Source organism: Charadrius vociferus, unplaced genomic scaffold (assembly GCF_000708025.1).
Source record: "Charadrius vociferus isolate BGI_N301 unplaced genomic scaffold, ASM70802v2 scaffold213, whole genome shotgun sequence".
NCBI classification, from domain to species: domain Eukaryota; kingdom Metazoa; phylum Chordata; class Aves; order Charadriiformes; family Charadriidae; genus Charadrius; species Charadrius vociferus.
In genome coordinates, this window is record NW_009647828.1 from 4558154 (window position 1) to 4578102 (window position 19949).

Consider the following 19949-nt stretch of genomic DNA (forward strand, 5'->3'; position numbering starts at 1 on the left):
GGTCCCAATTTGGGAGTGAGGAGAAAGGCAAGCAGGAGGTAAGGAGGGGAGAAGCAAGTGTTGCTGGGGGCTCAGCTCCAAAAACAAGCCTTTAAAAGCTCTGAAATTACTTTCTGCCAGGAAAGAGTTAAGGAGTGATGCAGCCAACTCTCTATTTTAGCAGCCAAGCCCTTGGTGGTGAGGCTTTTGGTGGTTAGCAACCTGCTTCGAGCAGGAAATGATTTTAAACAGAAACGGGGAGATGTGTGACAGCAGCATGGAAAAATCTGGGGCAAAATGGACCAAAAAATTGCACTGCAAGAGATGCAAAATCGTTTTTCCTATTCATCCGCCAACTCAAACACCGGGGGAGGTTTCTCTGTTCCCCCACAGGAGATCCCCACCTGGGAAATCCCCCCTGACCAGAGAGCCAGCCCTGGGGACATGCTGAGGCTTTGTAAGGGCCGTGAGTATCTGTGCAATAGGGCATAAAAGAAAAACGAACCCTGCTTGGCAGACAAGGTGGCATTGAATGAATAAAATTAATAATTTTTTTTTCCCCAAACATGAAAATATTGAAGGCTGACACCAGTTGGCCCCTGTAATTTCACATCACACATTTCACTCTCTGAATCCTAAACTCCAAGTGTTTCAAATCTCTCCCTCTCAAAAACATTTCAAAGCCACTCTGATATTTTATCTATCATTTAAATATTTCTACGTATGAGCTGCAGCAGTGTCACAGCTACCAAAGCAGCGAGGTGGGGAGCCCCAGCAGAATTTCCTTATTTTTGTGGGTTTTCAGCCACAAATTTGTTTGAGGTTTCTTGCTCTTAGGCTTCAAAGTTTTCTGTGATGCCTCGTGCCGCTGTTTTATGGCGAGCTAGTTTGGCGTTTGGCATTTTCCAGACCCAGAGAAAAACACCTCCTGGTAAAGATTCTGCCGAAGAAAACAACCCCACAGCTCAAATTGCATCTTCTCCTTATTGTGAATGCATTTTGATTTCAATGGAGGAGAAACCAGCCAAAATTAATCCTTTCCTGCTTTTATTTTTAATGCCAAGCTCCTTCGTTTGTCATTTTTTAGTTGCACAGACCTAGATTAAGAGAAGGAGGAAAAGCTAGGTGATGAAATACAAAGAAATCATCATTAAAAATCAATGAGTTTTCATTTTTTTTCTTCCTAAAGGGGATTTCAGGGGATTCTGTGCAGTGCTGGAGAAGTGCGTGGGGCTGCCGCTCTGATGCACACCTGGTTTGGGGGCTCATTTCAGAAGAAGCTGCCGGGCTGAGACTCCAGGAGCTGCCACAGCAGATGCTATTTGGCAGCCGTCAGCAAGACATCTGCACCAAGACAGGGAAGAACCTCCTGGGGTGAAATCAGCCCTACCACCAAGAGGTGACTGTGTGTGGAAAGGGGAAGCTGGCACAAAACCCCTCCGTCGTCGACTCCACCACCATGGCCCACCAGTGGCTCCATCTCTGCATCTGCCTCCAGATCCCAGGTAAGAGGCATATGTCTCTTAAGGGTTGAGGGCACCTGAAATCATGCTGGAGTCTCTCCTCCACCCCGCTCTAGCACGTGCGATGTGTTGCACAGCATCTGGATGATGGAAGTTTAAATATACAGGCATAGTATAGATCTACAGGATATTATTACCTATCACCGCATAATTTTGGACAATGCCATTAATATCATGCTATAGCTTTCGGTCAGCCCTGAAGTGGTCAGGCCGGAAGTGGAGATGGTCATTGTAGGTCCCTTTCAACTGAAATAGTCTATTCTATTCTATTCTATTCTATTCTATTCTATTCTATTCTATTCTATTCTATTCATAGTGATCGATATAATGGTATAGACACCGCAGAGTTTGGTTTTACTGCACTTTCTTAGTGCAGATGGACTGTGTAAAGCTGCTGATGGAGAAGTTAAAGTAGCACTTAGCTCCGCTGCCTGTGTAACACGAAGGCGATAAACATACCATCAAATTTTCTTCTAAATCTGTCTCGGGATTGAATGTTTCCCAAGGGCCACAGCTGGAATCAGTGTGTTATAAAACCACGCTGCCTTCTGCTTATTGCAGTCGGTTGCAGGAGGTCTGGACCGAATATATACAGTTGATGTCACAGCAAAGTGGTAGAATTATGCTTTACAGGACAAATTGTACCATCAGTTCTTAGGTGGAAAGTGTTGAGAGCTTGAAACACCCGTTAAATATATATATTACGGTGGTGGCCCAAGTTGGTCCCCTGCAATATTGCCCAGCCCAGGTCCGTAGCTGCCCAGCATCCTCGCTAGGGTCTCTCAGGACTGCTGGGTGTTTTGTTCACGACGTGTAATGGTAATCCAGCCATGGTGTAACATGGGCGATCTGGCAGCAAATAGCCCAAGGCACTTTATCGACCCCTATATACAAGTAGTAATACCCTATAGATCTATACAGTAGAGTCCCTGCTGAGAAAACCCCAATAAATTAGAGTTTGCTCCACACGTGCATAGGGATCGTTTTTGGGGTTCTGCAGGCTGTTCTGGCCAAGCACATGGAAACAAAACTGTCCCACCCCAATTCCCAGTGGTCCCCTGCGAGAGTATACACCAGGAAAGGGAACAGGGAAGTGTTGGGGGACAAAGGTGTGGCAGAAGATGTGCTTCTCTGCTCTGGCTCCGTAGTAGCTCACCCCGCTGGAGCTTGACCTCTGGCTCGGATCAGAGCTGAGCATTTTCCAGGATCCCTTCTTATCCCTTCTGATTCATCTAATATCTCTCCAACAGCTCGAGCAAGAGGTTTTCATGGGGGGATTAGGTCTCCTGTGCCCAGCAGAGCCAGATCTCAGGGCAGCCAAGGGGACCCTGAAGCCACCGTGCCCCACGGCTGCACACATTTCATCCCCTAAAAAACACCACACAGGTGTTTGCCAGAGCAAAATTTGGGAGGATTGCACTACAAAACCTGAAAATTATGTATTTGAGTAATAAGGAGACATTTATATATTCACAGCACCAGAGGATGCATTGAAATGCTGCGGCTGCTATGCAACGCCTGAATTTCGGCATTGCAATATTAGGGCTGAAGTGTGCTCATCTCTGCAGCGTTCCCGCTGGGGTCATCGTCGCAGGATGGAGGAAGGCTCTGGACCTGTGTCAGTGAGCAGAGCCTCCTCCTCTGCTTGTCCCCATTGGGGACATGGGGGGACATCAGGACCATGGGCCGCAGGGATGGCTTGTGGTCATGCAAACCCATTCCCACACCGCTGCATTTGCAGGGCTGCACAAGGCTGTTTGCAACTACTGTAAGCAGCTTTGGGATTTTGAAGGAATAGGGGACATTTTAAGGTAATAAAAGCCAAAAAACATGTTTTGTTGAGCTTTTTGTTGAGCTTTAAAACACGCCTGGGAAACAGACGGGCGAAGCGAGAACATCCTTATCTTCAGACAGCTGTTTTTCACTCGGTCTCGGAGTATCTGCAGTTTTGAAGGACAGTTTGCTGAACAGAAAGGATCATAAGTTACCTGTTATCCTTTTCACAAGGACACATCCTTGCTCACACACAGACACCGCTCACATCTGCCCAGGCCAAACACGATTCAGATAATTTCCACAAAAGCTGCAAAGCCCAAACAGGGCAATGCGATGCCAAACCAAAGCTTTCAGCCTCACTGATACCTCTCACTCCCTCTCCTTCCCCTGGGTCTCAAAATTCATACAAAAATAATGTCATCTGAAAACTCATACAAAATTGAGATGTTTTGCACTTTTTTTGGTCTTTCTCTGCACCTAAGATGATGTTTATCAGTGTGTCATGTGTTAGAACAAAAATCTGGCAAAGTTAAGAGGCTCAAAAAGAATCTGTTGAAAGAGAGGTGAAGCCTCTCCGAAAAATGAGAAAGAAAATGAGGGCAGGAGAGGCGTATCCACAGGAGCAGGTGGGGATGCCCTTCCCTGCACATATAGCCTCAAGGGCACCCTCAAAATCATCCCTCCATCCCTCTCCCCGCCACTGAGCCTCCTCCCTAGAGGAGTGTTTACTCTAACTTTAGAACTAGGCTTGACCATAAAATAGCTGGGGAACCCAAAAAGGCCTCAGAGGGTATATGGGCTGAGGTTCCTGATAAAGATGCTCCTGTTTCTCACTGATGTGATCTCCTGGACTCTGACTACTTGTTCTAGTTAAACCCACAAAGAAAGTCTGTACTTAGCCTTGGAAGAAAAATAACGAAAAGAAAATAACTATGTATTCATGTCTCTTTTTTCTTAGGTCTTTGTACAAATCTACTTTTATCCCAGACTCCAGAGCATATTTTAGCCCAAACTAACAACAAAACAGAAATCCACTGCAAGCTGAGGAAGGAGCATGCCGGGGTGTACTGGTACCGCTGGAGCCAGGAGAGGCAAAAGTTCCAGTTCTTGATATTTTCCAACTCGTTGGGCAAAGCCATGTATGGCACAAACATCAGCCAGGACAAGTTTAGTGTCCATGGGGTGAGTTCCCACACCTCATACAGCCTGCACATCAGCCACCTCCACGCCTCAGACAACGGCACCTACTACTGCTCCGTCTCCCAGTCCTCCCAGCTCCTCCTGGGCAGCGGAACACAGCTCGGTGTGGGTAAGCATCACCCCAGGGGCTCCAAAATGTGGCACCAGCAGGCTGTGATGAGGTCCCCTGGGTAAGGGATGATGCATGCTGGTAGACCCTTCCCAATTTTTAAATGCAAGGTAGGGGCTCTGGGGTTTTTCTGAAGAGACCTATGAGAATGGATAAGGAAGAAAATACAGAAAACAGGTGAATTTTAGGTCAGCTCCATGTGATAGTCCTTTTGCTGCTGGGCTGTGGTCATGCCTTAAGCACCACGTTGGTCCTAGTATTTTAGGATTTCCATGGGAAGACTCTCAGCCTCTGATATTGTCATGCCCTGTGCTTTTCTCATCTCGTCACATGAGAGGCTGGATGTGTGCTCTGCTCAGCTCCTGGGTCCTTCCATGCCCTGGTTCTTCCTTACCCTTCTTCCAAGTGACAAGAGCAGCATCAAGGCCAGAGGACATCACGTCTCACATCTCTGGGGTGGGCCTGACTGCAGGTTTCAAACCAGTTCTTCACATAAAGGATTGAAATGGGATTTATTCTGCTCACAACCCACTATCACTGGGGAGCTCCAGCCAGAAATCAGAGCTGTCTGCAGACGGCACTGAGGGGGGTGATGCTTTACAGACCCTGGGTAAGCAGTGAGTTTCAGCCCATTTTTCCCCTTGACCACAGAGCAGAAGGTGATGTAGAAAAACTAATGTGTTTGAAGTAGTATTCAGCCCTTTCTTTGCAAGATTTTGGGAGACAAATAACTTATTTAACCAAGATGCAGCTATGGATGCTGGCTCTAAAGCAGCCCCCGTGTCCCAGCCTTTCTAGTTTGGGGTTTTTTTGCAAATATGCCCTGCACCTTAAGCTGGCTGAGAAATCCTTTTTGGATTCTTGCCGGCTCAAAGAAAAGCTGGTTTAAGATAAAGGAGAACTGTTTTTTATCAACTGGGCACATATCTATGTGCAAAGCAGAGCATGAAAAACAAGATTGAAATTCAGCATGATCAAGGACACTCCAATTTAAAACAAAACACGAGCAGGTGCTCTGGGAGAAGTCAGGCTTTGCTGGATATTTTCTTTTTTTCCTTTTAGTACTCATGATAAAACAAATTGTCTTCAAGTTCCTTTTCACGTCTATCATAATGTAAGGGAGACGTTGTCCAGATAAATCCCAGGCACCTGATTCTCACTTTTCCTTGTAAAAGAATGGTGATTTCTGTAGGAATTTCAAACCTGGATAGAAACAGAAAAAAGTAGGTTTGAATCACCCAAAATTATGAATAAATGGAGTTTGAGCAGTCAGATGTACAGTTATTTAATTACATTGCTGGGATATTTTCCTGACCAACTTTACAGAGAGATGAATGTGCTCCTTTATGATTCAGATGCACCATAATAAATCCTGCCCTCCTTTTATCAGAAAAAAAAAAATAAAATCCAATTTTGAGCAAAGATTAGAGCAACCTGAATACATAAAAGGTCTGGGGATCCCTTAAAATCTCACAGTGCTACTGAAATCTCCTGCTATTTGTGATTTCTTGCAATGCTGATGGACGGTGCCTGTCAGTAAATGTAGCTTGAGGAAGTTTCCTTTTCCCCTTCCTTAACCTTCTGCCCTTGTTTGCTTGGTACGTTGCTTTATTAATGCTTTTACAAGCTCTTGGTAACTTCTGTGGCAACTGAGAGGTTCAGGTCAAGCTCTGGGCCCCTCCAGATGACCCAGATTGGGGAGGGGGGCAGGTGGGGGGGGGGGGCCCCCCAGCGCGAGTTTTAAAAGCCAAAATTTCCATCCCTTCCTGCCTGCTGCTTGAGACCTTTGCTGTACTCAGTGCCATATTGACCATCCGCTTTCTCTTCTTATCCACCAGTTGATGTTTTGCCTCTGCCTTTGAAGACCACTCAGGCACCGGTCTCCAAAAAAAATGTGCGGTGCATAACCAAAAGAAAAACCACCAGCAAGAAAGGTACGGCACCAGGTTGGCTCAGGCTGCTTTGCAAAAGGGGTTTGCTGAGCTCCTAGGGGTCCCCAGAGTTCATCTGGAGTTTGTCCTGGGGTGAGGGCAACCAAAACGTGACCCTGCAGGGATGGGTATCCATGTCTACCCAGACCCACCACTCTGGATGGAGCTGACCTCTGCCTTTAGGAGCAGTTTCCCAGGATATACAAGGGTTTAGGGGCCAGGATGGACTACCATTTAGCTCTGCTTAAGCTCTGGTGTCCCTTGGGTGTGCAGCTCCTGCGGGTGCAGCATCAGTCCTTCGGGTATGGTGAATTCCCGTGCCAGACACCACCACAAAAAAGGTCATTGTGGCTCATAGCTAAGTTCCTTTCAATGCCTCTAAGTGTAATACATCCCCCAAGGGATATTCCAGGGTGATGGTCATGTCCTCCATCCCTCCTGAGGATCTGCCTTGCTTTACTCCCCTCCCCATCCCACACTTCATCGCCCAAAGCTGCCAGGGCAGGATGATGCCAGGTGCTGAGCTGGCGGGGAGCAGCTCCACACCATGTCCCTTCCTGCTTTCCAGGTGTCTGCAGCCCCCTGATCTGGGTTCCACTGACCGCCAGTGTCCTGATCCTCCTGCTGAGCCTGGTCCCCACCGCCCACCGTCTCCACCGTAAGCATCCTGCCAGCCCCAGGGGATGATGAGAGGTGTCAGGCCCTGGGACAGACCGGGAGCAGGACTGAGAGCTGGGAGGAGGTCCTGGGGCTGACATATACTTTCTCTCCCCAGCTTTGCGGCGGAGGCTGTGGCTTCGCATCCACAGGCAGTAAATCCCACCAGCTCCCCCCACACTGGGCAGGCAGGGAGAAGCTGCGGACTCTCCCCTGCATGATGCTGAGTCCTGCCTGAACATGACCCAGGAAGGACGTTACAGGGGGCAGACATGGGCTTACACTGCAAGACAGACATTTCTTTCCTGCAACAGACCACAACTTTAATATTTTTCTCTTGATCCGACGACTGGCAAAAGGACCGGGCCGGATCCTGCAGCGTGCTGAGCACTTCTTAAAGGGCACTGAGATGGGTGAACACTGCAGCCAGCTCTGCACCGGGGGCACTGGGGCTGGTGTACCAAAGGGATTCAGATGGGCTGTAAAGATGCTCTGAGAGCTTCTTGTGTCTCCTCTCTGTTCATCCACGGGACAGCGAGTGGGTGTTTTAGGCTTGCTCTTGCTAACGCTGGTTGATAAGACTTTGGTAACAAATGCTGTGAGAGCAACCAGCAGACAGCAGGGGCAGGTCACCGTGCAGCTTGTAAAGGCCCTGTGTGGGCATGTTTGTTAGAAATAGTGAATATATCACTCAGTCGTTTTGCTCTGCAGGCTTGGTGTCTTGTGGCTGTACTCAGTACGGGATGTGGCTGCGTGGTGAGCAAGGAGCCACGGTCTTTGCTCAAGCAAGAGTTAAAGCAGAACAGCTCTGGGGGAGGCAGGTCTGGGAGAGCATCTTCTCCCACAGGAGACTGCAAACAGCCAGGAGTGGGAGAGGAAAGCCAGACAAAGCGATGTACCCAAGGCCAGACACCTGGCGCAGCCTGAAGGCCAACACCACTTCTGATAGCAAACAGAGGCGGGCCGATGGCTGGCCTCAGGCCCAGCAGCATGGCACAGCCAGCGAGAATTGCTCTGAGCGATGCCCATATGTGCTGAGACCGGAGCAACACCAGAGCGTACTGAGCCCTGAGCAATATCTGTGTGTGCTGAGGCTCACGCAATGGCCACATGTGCTCAGCCCTGAGCGATACCTGTGTGTGCTCAGGCCCAAGCCATGCCCACGGGCACTGAGCCCCGAGCGATGCCAGAAGCAGGGTAGGTTTCCCCAGGGATGTTAACATAGCTCAGCCACTGCCCAGAGCTGTAAGGCTGATATGGGGCTGGAAATTAGGCGTCTCGCTGAGCACAGGCAGTAGGCGCTCACCCTCAGGTACATACCCAGCCCCACACCTCTGCTGAAATATACGCACCAGTGCAAGGCTGTATCACCTGCAGTGAGTGCAAGGGGACGGTGGTCCAGACACCTCCTGTCCCCAGGATGGATGGGAAGGTCAGTAGCTGCTGAGGAAGCTGCTGGTCACTGCTGGGGAAGCAGCAGGGATCTCCTGTCTTGCACATTGCGTGTATCCTTACAGCTGCCCATGAGCCAAGGGCTCATGTGGCTCCAGAGTCCACAGGGCCAGGGCAAATGCAAGCGTGGAAAGAGCTTCTGTGAATGTAAAGCATCGCAGTCACACAGCAGCATCCCTCTGGCCTTACCCTCCCTCCCCTCCCAGCTGCAGGGAGCTGCTTCTCTCCACTTTAATTTAAATTTTTCTGGAGGGCTTGGTCTCAAACCTGGCCATATGTGGTCCTTGAGATGGATGTTTCCGCTAAATGACACAGTAATAAAGCTGTAAGTGCTGCACTCCAAGCTGGCCTTCCTGGGCTGTGATGCTCGTCCGGACACTCAGGCGACCCCAGACCCCATCCCACCAGGGATCATAGAATGGTTTAGGTTGGAAGGGACATTCAAGATCATCTAGTTCCAACCCCCCTGCCATAGGCAGGGACACCTCCCACTAGACCAGGTTGCTCAAAGCCCCATCCAACCTGGCCTTGAACTCTTCCAGGGATGGGGCCTCCGCAACTTCTCTGGGCAACCTGTTTCTCCCTCACTACATGCCCTTGTAAAAAGTCCCTTTCCAGCTTTCTTGTAGGCCCCCTTCAGGTACTGGAAGACTGCTATAGGGTCTCCCCAGAGCCTTCTCTTCTCCAGGCTGAACAACCCCAACTCTCAGCCTGTCTTCATGCTTCAGCCCTCTGGTCATTTTCATGGCCCTCCTCTGGACCCACTCCAACAGGTCCATGTCCTTATGCTGGGGGCTCCACAGCTGGATCAGTACTCCAGGTGCGGTCTCACAGACCGGAGTAGAGGGGCAGAATCAGCTCTCTCGACCTGCTGGCCATGCTTCTTTTGCCACAGCCCAGGATGTGGTTGGCCTTCTGGGCTGTGAGCCTACATTGCCGGCTTGTGTTGAGTTTCTCGTCAACCAACACCCCCAAGTCCTCCTCAGGGCTGCTCTCAATCCATTCTCCGCCCAGCCTGCATTTGTGCTTGGGATTGCCCCGACCCATGTGCAGGACCTTGCACTTGGCCTGGTTGAACTTCATGAGGTTTGCATGGGCGCACCTCTCCAGCCTCTCCAGGTCCCTCCGGATGGCATCTCTTCCATCCAGTATGTTGACCGCTCCACAGAGCTTGGTGTCGTCAGATGCTGCAGGGAGGAGTCCTCTGCCTCTGACACATCATACCAGCAGCATATTTTAGCCTCTGTGAGAACTCAAATGAACTAAACCCACTGGTTTTCTACTCTGCAAGCACTCAGTGCACAGATCTTTGCCCCAGGAGCAGATGATTTTTATGATATGCATTTTTGACAGGACAGCTATAAGGAAATCCTTTTGGAACTTCCCATGGGAAAAGATTTATTATTTCAAAAACAGGGGGGTTCCCTCTGTCTGCAGCTGCTTTTGAAATCCCAGCTCCATTTCCCATGCTTGAGGTATCCTGACCTTAACGTCCATCTCTGCTTCAACTCTCCCACCTCTTAGCCAGCACAGGAGATGGCCTCCCATGGCCAAGCAGCTGGGACTGGGTCTGGGCAGCAAAAGGCAGGCTGTGACAGCCCCATCCTCCCCTCCCATAGGAAGGCGAGCGGCCTCAGGGATAACCCTGCCTGGTCTACTCCTTCTCCCTCCATCCCCACGCTCAGGCCATCCCCATGGTGTCCAACCCTCACTGAAACCACCCAGGATGGCACCATCTTGCCTTAATAGACTTCAGCTACCTGATCATCCCAATTCCAGTAACACCCATTCAAAGGATGGGGATTTACCCCTTGGCTCTCTGCCTACCGGTGAATAACTGTAACAGGCAGCAAAGAATTTGCTCAACTCTGAATTCCCCGATTTGGCTTCATTGTTCCTTTGTAAATTGAAAAAAATAACAAAAAAAAACCCACCAAAAACCAAACCGCAACCCCTCCATCATCTGCATGCAATGAAAACAGGAGAGTACAGCAACAGTCAAGGATGCTACATGTGCTACGTGTCCTGTTGAAACAAAGGTTCAGGCAGTTTAGCAATGGAAATGATGAAAAAATCATAGTAATTCCTATAATCATCAACAGAGCATTTTAAGACAGTAAACCTTGGAGAGATTTTAGCAGCAGTCTTCACAACTGTGAAAGTCAGGGGGAAAAAAATCACCTCCAGTTTCATAATCGTTTTTCCCAGAGCATACATAAGAAAGAAACAGAAACACTAATAAAAATAGGCTTTTATATCTGAGAAAATTAGCCCAGTCCCCTGATAACTGCAAATTCTTTGGTTTTCTTTCCTACCCTGTCACTGTGCTGAGAGCACAATGACAATACCAGCCAAGGGTCAGGGATGCCGTGTTGCGGCAGGTGGGGGAAAAGGGATGTTTCCATCATGAAAACTAATGGGAAAATATTTTTATTCTTCTCTGCTAATGGCATGGTGCCTGGATCCATGGAAGGAAAAATACAGGTAACGGCATTGCCCCTCACAGTGTCACCCCTGCCCTGATGTCCTGGCAAACGAGAGGATTCTGTATTCTATATTATAAAAAAGGACTACAGTTATTCTTTCAATAAACAGTGTGTGCATATCTTGAAAGCATTAAAATATTCAAGGGACAGAGAGCAGAGAAGAAATACAGGTATTTCAGGCATGTTGTAAATAGTCTTCATGTTTTCGTAAAACTTCTGTAAATGGATTAAAAAAAAAAAATTGTCAGTCTTTCCAGAACATCTCAGTTGCTGATCTAATAATAGCAGTGCCCAATTTTTTTTTGTTCTTTTAATGTACCCGGTCATTTTTATTTGTAGGGCCTGTGATTTTATAATACGAACAAGTAAATATAAATCAGGTGCAGCTGAAAACATTCAATTGAAAACAAGGTAGTGACGAGATCCAAAGTTATATGTGATTTTTACGTTCCTAAATATATAAAAACTAGTTTTGCAGAGTCATAAACACAGCTGAGCTGGGCACACTAATGGAGAAAGGATGAGTAACATCTCTATTAAACGATTAAACTTGAAATCCATGCAAAGGGAGAGGAGATACATATATCCATGGGTGCTGTTTAAATTCCTTCCAATTTATCCTTGGCCAGAACGGCTCCATGCACGGTAGCTGCTTGTTAAATATCTCCTCCTGGCAGGAAAAATGGATTCACAGCAGGACTTCTAGGCATCCAGACCAGACTTGTTAAATGGGAATTTCCAAATGTATTTTTTCTGCTACCGTATAAAACCAGATACGTCCCAGAAGCTGGAAAAAAAAAAGAAAAACACCAAAAAACAACCCAATTTTTACTTACTGTTCCTGAACCCCATTAAGTGCCCAGACACAGCCCTATACATGCATGTCCAAGCAGGGACATGGGCAATTCTCTTCCCCATCTGTCAAAAGCATCCAATGCACAAACCCCTTCCTCCACCCACAGCACACACTAGCTTGTCTGTCTACTCTGCTGTTTCATATATCAAACAATTTACAGGAAACTATAATATAGAAATGGTGTATCATATATATTGACAGTTATTTATATTGACAATTTTATAACTGTATATTATTATATATAGCTATATTATAACATATTATATATTGCAGTTAACTATACTATACATAACCATATTATAGATATTCTTTTTATATATTATGTTATATATTATATAAAAATCTATATGTGTTATTATATATATATTGGCAGTTTTACAGGTTGTCAGATTCATATAGAAAAAAACCACTGGGGAACAAAAAAGTTCCTTCAGGCAGCGTGAGTACTTCTTGCCTGTATTTCCCTGGACTTCATTGAATTTCATTCAATAAACCAGAAATAGTAATATATTAAATTTCTGTTTTATGTAAACCAGAAATGGTTTCTTTAATGTTATTGTAAATTTTATTTAATATTATTTCTGGTTATTAAATGTAATGTTATTTGCTGAAATAACAAATATTTGTGTATATCAATATAACTATATTGCGTGCACTCAGGGCGAGTGGAACTCAGTGCAGCTTCTGTGGAATGATATACAAATATTTGTTATTACAGCATTCATTAAACTGGAACACATATCACACCAAATTAATACATTTGGATAAGGTTCTCTACCACCTTGCTACAGGAAAGATTACTTTGAGTTTATATATCAGTGGTTCTTTCACATGAAACAAAAGCCTCCCCGTGCTTTAAATATTTGCAACAGGAGAGGAGCTTTAATTTTCCTCCCCTAGCCATTTGTTTTTTCTGCTAAAGTTTGACTTCTCATTTAGCCTTTAATATATATGAATGTATGGAGGGGAACTGCATCACGCTTTTAAGCAGGGGAATATCATCATTACTGTTTGCACTTTCTGATCTAGTTAATAAATTAAAACCAGATGTGAAACACTCCAAAAAATCCCAACGATGGCATCAGCACAGAATTTCTTCTCTGCCAGGTCCAACATATCTATGTGCTGTTGCAACAGCGATCTCACACAACCAACTTATTTAGTCCATTCAGCATAAAAACCAAAAAAACCCTAAGACGGGTCACTCACGGAAAGCAGCTGGCAATCAATACAAAAAGGAAACCTGCTCAAGTGGCAAAGCCCTCTACATCCTCTCCGAAAAGCTCCTTGGAGGGGTCAGGAGCCCTCAGGCAGCCAGGCTGACGCAGGTGCCCATGAGCTTGTCTCCTTGGCTTTTTTCGGGTCAGGCAATGAGTAAGGGCTAAATTTCATCTTGCCCAAACTGGACTGAGCCTCTGCATCATGCAGCAGAAAACAGGATCCTGCAGAAATCGTGGGTGTCTGCAGGCGAAGTTCTGTGACACTTAGTTTTTCAAGGGCTTGAGCTTTGCCGGGGAACACCAAAAAATGCCTGATTTCCCTGTGTAGAGCATGGGGAGTGATGGATGCCTCCAAATCGAAGCGATGAGCCAGTGCCAAACACTGGCAGCCTGCCTGCTGCAGTCAGCCCTGCGTCCCACCCCACCCCACGCCTTCCTCCACCTTGTGACCATGATGGAGCAAGCCTTACCTTGCCCACGGTGCAAGCCACATTGGTCTTTCTGCTCCTCTCCTCTGCTTGTGGTTAAAACGTCCAGCTGGGAGGTTGGACACCAAAGCACGGGGTGCAACCAACCTCCCTCCCTGCGAGGCTGGGCAGGGACGAGGGCTGTGGCTTAGGAGACACCTCTGTCCCCAGAACTATGTGTGTGATCTCACCCACCACGTTTCCTGTGGCTCCCTCCCAGCGCAGAGAGCAGGGGCTGCAGGCCATGCAGGCAGCATGAAATGCAGCACAAAACCCAGGTGTCGGGCAGCTGCCTCCAGGGACAGGCAGGGCATCCTCAGAGGACCTGGATACACGCTGCTCTTCCATGTTGCAGCACAGCCCATGGCAGAAGCCACAGCTGAGTCCCACCATATCTGACATCTCTTCAGGTACCACCATGGGAGGAGATGTTGGGCTACTGGGGGCCCTGCACCTGGCTTGCAGGCAGGGTCACGGGCAGTTTGAGGCCATTCCTCAGCAAAGCTCAAGGTGCAATTGTTGTCCAGCATAAGCATGAGGTAAACTTGCTGGTTGACGTCTCAGGGAGAGGTGCTGGGTTGTGCTGACACCCAGCTACAGGGCTTCAAAACACTGTGCCTTAACATCAGCACCCAATGCAAAATTCAAGGTGGTATATTTCCTATCAGTCTCTACAAAAAATTAAGACAAAGTATTCCTGGGGGCAGAGATTGTATATTCCTGCCCTGAGTAACAAGCTGCAAATGACACTGCTGTTATTAAAACATACGTCTCAAGTCATCTCAATGCAGGAGGAAACGAGTCAGAGCAGCAGTGGAACAGACATTACTAAAATATATGCCTTTCTTCAGGCTGTTTCACTTTAATCTGACTCACCCATTGCTACCATAGCCAGGATGATTTTGATATAGTTTAGAAACATGGGTCACATCCCACTGCTCAGAGCCCAAGCTGCCACCCAAGGAGATGCCGGGGGAAGGCAGCTGCTGCCCTGCAAATTCCCTGGTGCCCAAACCTGGGTCCCTCCTCACCTCCCCAAAGCTAGGACACAAACTGAGATAGTTGGCCAGGATCAAACATCTTTCCTGGCTGTTTTCCCTCTTTCAAGAACCATCCAGAGTGCCCTGGACTGTAAAACAGAGAAAGGAAAAACTTACCTGCCTTCTCTGCCCTCTCCCAGCACCAAAGATGTCTTGCTCGAGGTTCCAGGTAGCCACAGAACTGCTCCAATGCTCCATGCTGGAGGGATGACAGCCATAGCATCCTCAGTGGTGTCATTTTTGGGTGGGCATGCCATGTAGGAGCTGGTTATATAACCCCTTCTCCCTTCCCTGTGCCACTCATGGCTGCGAAGCTGGCAAGAGAGAGTCCCAAAGGGCTGTGGAAAGAGTCCTGTCCTACCATGAGCAGAGATGTGGACACAGGACATGTAGGACTGGATGCTGCTGCCCTGAAGGGCTGGAGCCACATGAAGCTCAAACCGTCTCCAACCCATCATCTTCCAGCTCACACAACTGGAGACACAGGTTGGAAAGCCATAGGCAGTTCATGTGTATGTATCTCCTGTATCCTGAATGTATATACAACCAGAAAACAGTTTCTTCCTCTATGCGATGGCAACCACATGTAAGAGTTGGACCCTGCCCTTTTCTCTCACAGCTGTGGTGCAGGGGACAGAGATGTTGAGAGAGCTATGGAGAACCGCAGGATCCGTTCTTGGGATAAGTGTCCTTGTGCAGGGCCAACAGCTAAGGAAGATTTAAGTGTTCTGCAATAAAGACTGAGATAATTGGAAAATTAATAGTGTTTCAGAGGAAATGGATGTGGAGCTTTGTAGCAAATGGCTTCCTTAAAATGACACATTGTAATGAGATCTCATAGTTAAGAATATAAAAATGACTGCTTTGGTTCAGAGCAAAGGTCCATCCAGACAACTATTCTGTCTGCAACACTGGCTATGAGCAGACAGCTAAGGAGTAATAAGGACAAGACAATCATATATGACACTTTCCCTTAATAATCAGACTATTTTTAACTAAAAAGATTTCCTGAGTCTGTTGCTATCTATTGAGTAACCCACAATAGATCTCTCCCCCAAGCATTTGTCGAGGCTCTGCATCCTCAATGTCCTTTGGCAGGGACATCTGTGGGTGAAGGACGACTTCATTTGCTTTCAGCCTCACCAACATCAGCTTCATCTGCTGCCTCTTACTTTCCGTATTAGAAAAGGCAGTGAATAATCAATCCCACTCCACTCCCTCCCAGCCACTCATGATTCTGGAGACCTTTAGTGTATATCCACTTAAATCACGTTTTCAGGCTAAAGAGGCCTAGTCTGCCTACACAAAACCCATCTCAGGCCTCCGATCCTCCATTTTGCCCTTCTCTGAACCTTTTCTGGCCCCACTACTTCTTTTTTGAGTTCCCTCTTTGAGATGAGGGGTGAAACCAACACACAGCATTCAAGGATTTATACAATGCAGGGGACCATGCATTGACCACAGATTGGACCATTGGACCATACGATGACATAGCTGTGTTCTCTGTTCTATATCCAATTTTTTTCCTACCTGCCAACATCTGATTTGCTTTTCCTGCTGGGCACTGAATTGGTGTTTCCATGGTAGTACCTGTCTTAACCCAAATTTTCACCCATGAATGGCAATATTTGGCTCCTTATTTTATAGCAAAGCCAGGACTGGTTTTCCTTGCATGCATCACTTCACATTCACCTACTCCAAATTTCACCCGTCGCGGTATTGCTCAGCCTCTGAAAGATCCTTCTGCAGTTCTATATTTACAACACATAAATGCAAGCAAATTAATGTGCATAAAAATAAAGTTTGCAGGATATGTGTTTTAAACGTGAATTGTTATATGGCTACTGAGTCCAACACTCACAAACAGGGTGGGAGCGATTCCTCTAGGAGAACAGGTATGGAAAGAGCAATCACAGATTTCTCTTCACAGTAATGGTGGGGATCAGGCTGTTAAAAGTGAAACTCTTAACGCTGAATTTAGTTTGTTTTGTTGATGGTGGGAGAGCATTAGACCAGCTGCTGCTTTTTGATGCTGCCATCTCTCCTCCCCTCCGCCTCTTTTGAACAAGGCATCGTGGCTTGGGGTTGCATCTTAGAGGTCTAATTCTACAGCGAGGGTTGGGGTTTTTTTCAAGTAAATGCAAAATCAGGAAGAAATAACAAGTTGTACAAGCCAGCCAACACTATTAATAGGACCACAAAATGAATGAAGCAAGAATTCTCAAGCAAGTCACGTGTTTCCATACTGCACTGTCAGCAAGAGGGGCAGATAATCAGAAATGGGAACAGTTCGTCCATTCCACTAGCTGTAACCAACTCTGGAAATTAAAGTTCCCTCTCAAAGATGTTAACAGTAAAGATGCCCAGCAATGCCCTGCTCTGGGAAAGTCCTCCTGCACCACACACATGGGCCCAGAAACTCCCTGAGGTATCTACATCACAGAATCACAGAATGGTTAGGGTTGGAAGGGACCTCTGGAGATCATCTAGTCCAACCCCCCTGCCAGAGCAGGGTCACCTACAGCATCAGACTTGCCTGTCTAAGGTCTTCAGGGAAGAAGGTCAGCGTGCAGCAAGGAAGGAGACCGGACATGACAAGAATCTGGATTGATGGAGACAGGAGAAGTCAGCTCCCAGGGCTGTGGGGATAACACCAAGGCTATGAGGCCCTGGAAGCGAGCTGAACTAGGAGGACAACTACAAAACAGTGCCTCAAACCCAAAATTTGATTGTGGGAACTGGAATTGAGACAATGAGCCCAGTTCACCAATTAAAGACTACTGGAACCGCTGTTCAGACAAAAAAAAAAATATACACTGCAGCTATACAGATAATTTTCCTATTATTAAGGAAAGTCTATATCCAGTGTCAGAAAATAGGAAGTCTTTCTGTAGTTCTGGACTGAATCTCTGTGGTATTTAGAAAACTGGAGCTGCAGAAAACCAACCTGTCCACTGTTAACTCCAGCTGTGGCACTGGCACAGCAAATTGACACCAGTCCCCAAAAGATGCCATCAGGGATTGCTGATTTACCAAATGTCTGCACAAATGAGCTCTGCAGCAGCGAGAGAGAAGGTGCGAGAAGCCTGTGCAAGGAAAATTCATAACACATTCAGGTCTTCTTTTATCAAACTCTCAGCTGAGGTACCAACAAGCATGGAGATTGCGGAGATTTTCAACCCATTGATCAGGCTAAAGGTCTACACCACAGAGAGATGAGAGCGCAGGAGTGTTTGTGGTTTGCACACTGTATTTTAAAGTGTGTGATGTTTACACTGAGAGTACCCAGAAGAGAGGGCAGTATTGGCCACTGAACTGGAAACATGCAGCTACAGTGGAAAGATAGTGTGTGAGTATCTGGTGTGTGTCAGCTGCACTTGACATTCTACAAACCCCTTTAGTGCTGCAGCTTTGCAAAGAAAAGGGGGGCAGCAAGTTGCTCATAAACCACAGCTTCATTTCACACCGGAAAAAGTTGTTATGCTATTGTCTTAACATTTTTTTTTTCCTCTGTTTGAAACAGAAGTTTGTGATTTGTGACTAAATTTTGAAAACTTCATTAAAACTTTCCATCCCTCCTTATAAAAGAGATCCTTCAAAGGTTAACAACAGGAAGAATCAGCAACAGTGAAGCAAACACAACCCGGTGTCACTTCAAGTTACCATCACTGATCACTTGCAGGGATCAAGCAGGACGTGCTCATCAGCAGCAACGTTGCATCATTTCCTAGCAATGGGAACTCCTTCTGAAGCACTACAAGGAGATACCATGGGCAACAGAACAAGGAACCTGATAGAGCACAGTCATCTGGATGCTCCTTTTGTGTTTACCAACCATGGCAGCGTAAGCCCCATGTCCTGAGACGGGCTCCTGCTGCCAGCCATGCAATGCTGTGAGACAGCCATGCTATGCCTGATATTACTGATACTAAGAAGCTGAAGACTTTCTTACCACTTTGAAAAAGTCACTGAGATCCTACCACAAAATGACTAAGAAATCAATCATATCCGAAACTCAGCATCTCCTCCAGCTCTGACGCCCCAAGCTCCCTCTCATTTACCATGTCTTCTCTGTTGAATGGACGTAAGCAGGAACAGAGAAAATTAATCCTAAACTCACCTCCTGCCAAGCCCCATTCAAACAAGGCAGACCCTTGTTAGTCTGTCTCTTCTGTGCATGATTTTGTCCCTCCTCTCCTTGCTTCTGTCTCCTTCTGTTTAATTGTTTGATGTTAATTAAATACAGACCTAGGCTGGCCTTAGTATATTAAGGATAAACCTCAGTCACAAGCAACTTAGGTTGGAGCTCACCAGCAATCAGAGTCCTGCAACCTTAACTACAAGTAAAATGAAATTTATTGGTAGGTTTGGGAGAAAAAAAAGAAATTACCTTCTACTGTCTAACCAACCCGTCTGGTCTCCTGACCTCTCTTACACGATGCTCTGCAGAAGTGACTGGTTGTCTGAGGTTTTTCTTCTTCCTTAGTCATAACGGTGGCACTACAACAGGAATTACTAATAAAACATGTTATTAATATTAGTGTTTCACTGATTTGACTTTGGTCCTCAGTTTAACAACGACAAGTCTATTGCAAAATATCATCAAGTGGACAAACTGCCAAACCAGAGCACGCTAAAGTCAGAGAGATTCTTTAATTAATCTGATTAACCACCTACTCTTCCCAGTTTTGGAGTAGGTCATCAGTGTAAAACTTGCATATACTGATATAAATTATTTATACAAGTGCTGATTTTAACTTAGAGCTTTTCCAGGAGGTCTTGCTTGTGCCTGGAGCTTTTCATAATCAAACAATTGCCATTGCCACTGTTTTTGTTGTTTGTTACTATGTGAAACAGAAACAGTTTTGTGCTAAGCAATACCTAAACACAGAAGCCAGGAAAAAAAATGATCCCTGCCCCAGCTCATTTATTATTTAGGAGACATGAGATGAGGGGACAGGAAAGGGGAGGTTTCATCTGATCACACAGAGACATCTCCATTGGAGCTACATTTCCCTGGTTCCCTCTCTGGCCAACAAAGTGGGCTGCGTGACAGCCCGCTTGCAGCTGTAGTTCTCTGCTGACAACAAGCTTTTGTCTTGCCTTAAAAGGATATATTCATTAGTAGTTTATTGCAAGCAGAAGAAAGGAATAGCTCCCTCTGAAGCTGTCTCCTGTGATTCCCCAACATCGTCCTTGCCCAGCACAATGGGCAAGCGTCAGAAGAGACAGGGGCTGGAGGTATCTTTCGTG

General features: G+C 46.6%; 1 protein-coding gene across 1 annotated transcript; it reads left to right on the plus strand.

The window, feature by feature from the left end:
* Positions 1–1438: 1438 nt before the first annotated feature.
* CD8B (CD8b molecule) lies at positions 1439–7334 on the plus strand. The gene is made up of 5 exons (XM_009882513.1): positions 1439–1484; positions 4237–4587; positions 6426–6521; positions 7087–7176; positions 7294–7334. The coding sequence occupies exons 1-5, from the start codon at positions 1439–1441 to the stop codon at positions 7332–7334; spliced, it is 624 nt and encodes a 207-aa protein (XP_009880815.1).
* Positions 7335–19949: the final 12615 nt, after the last annotated feature.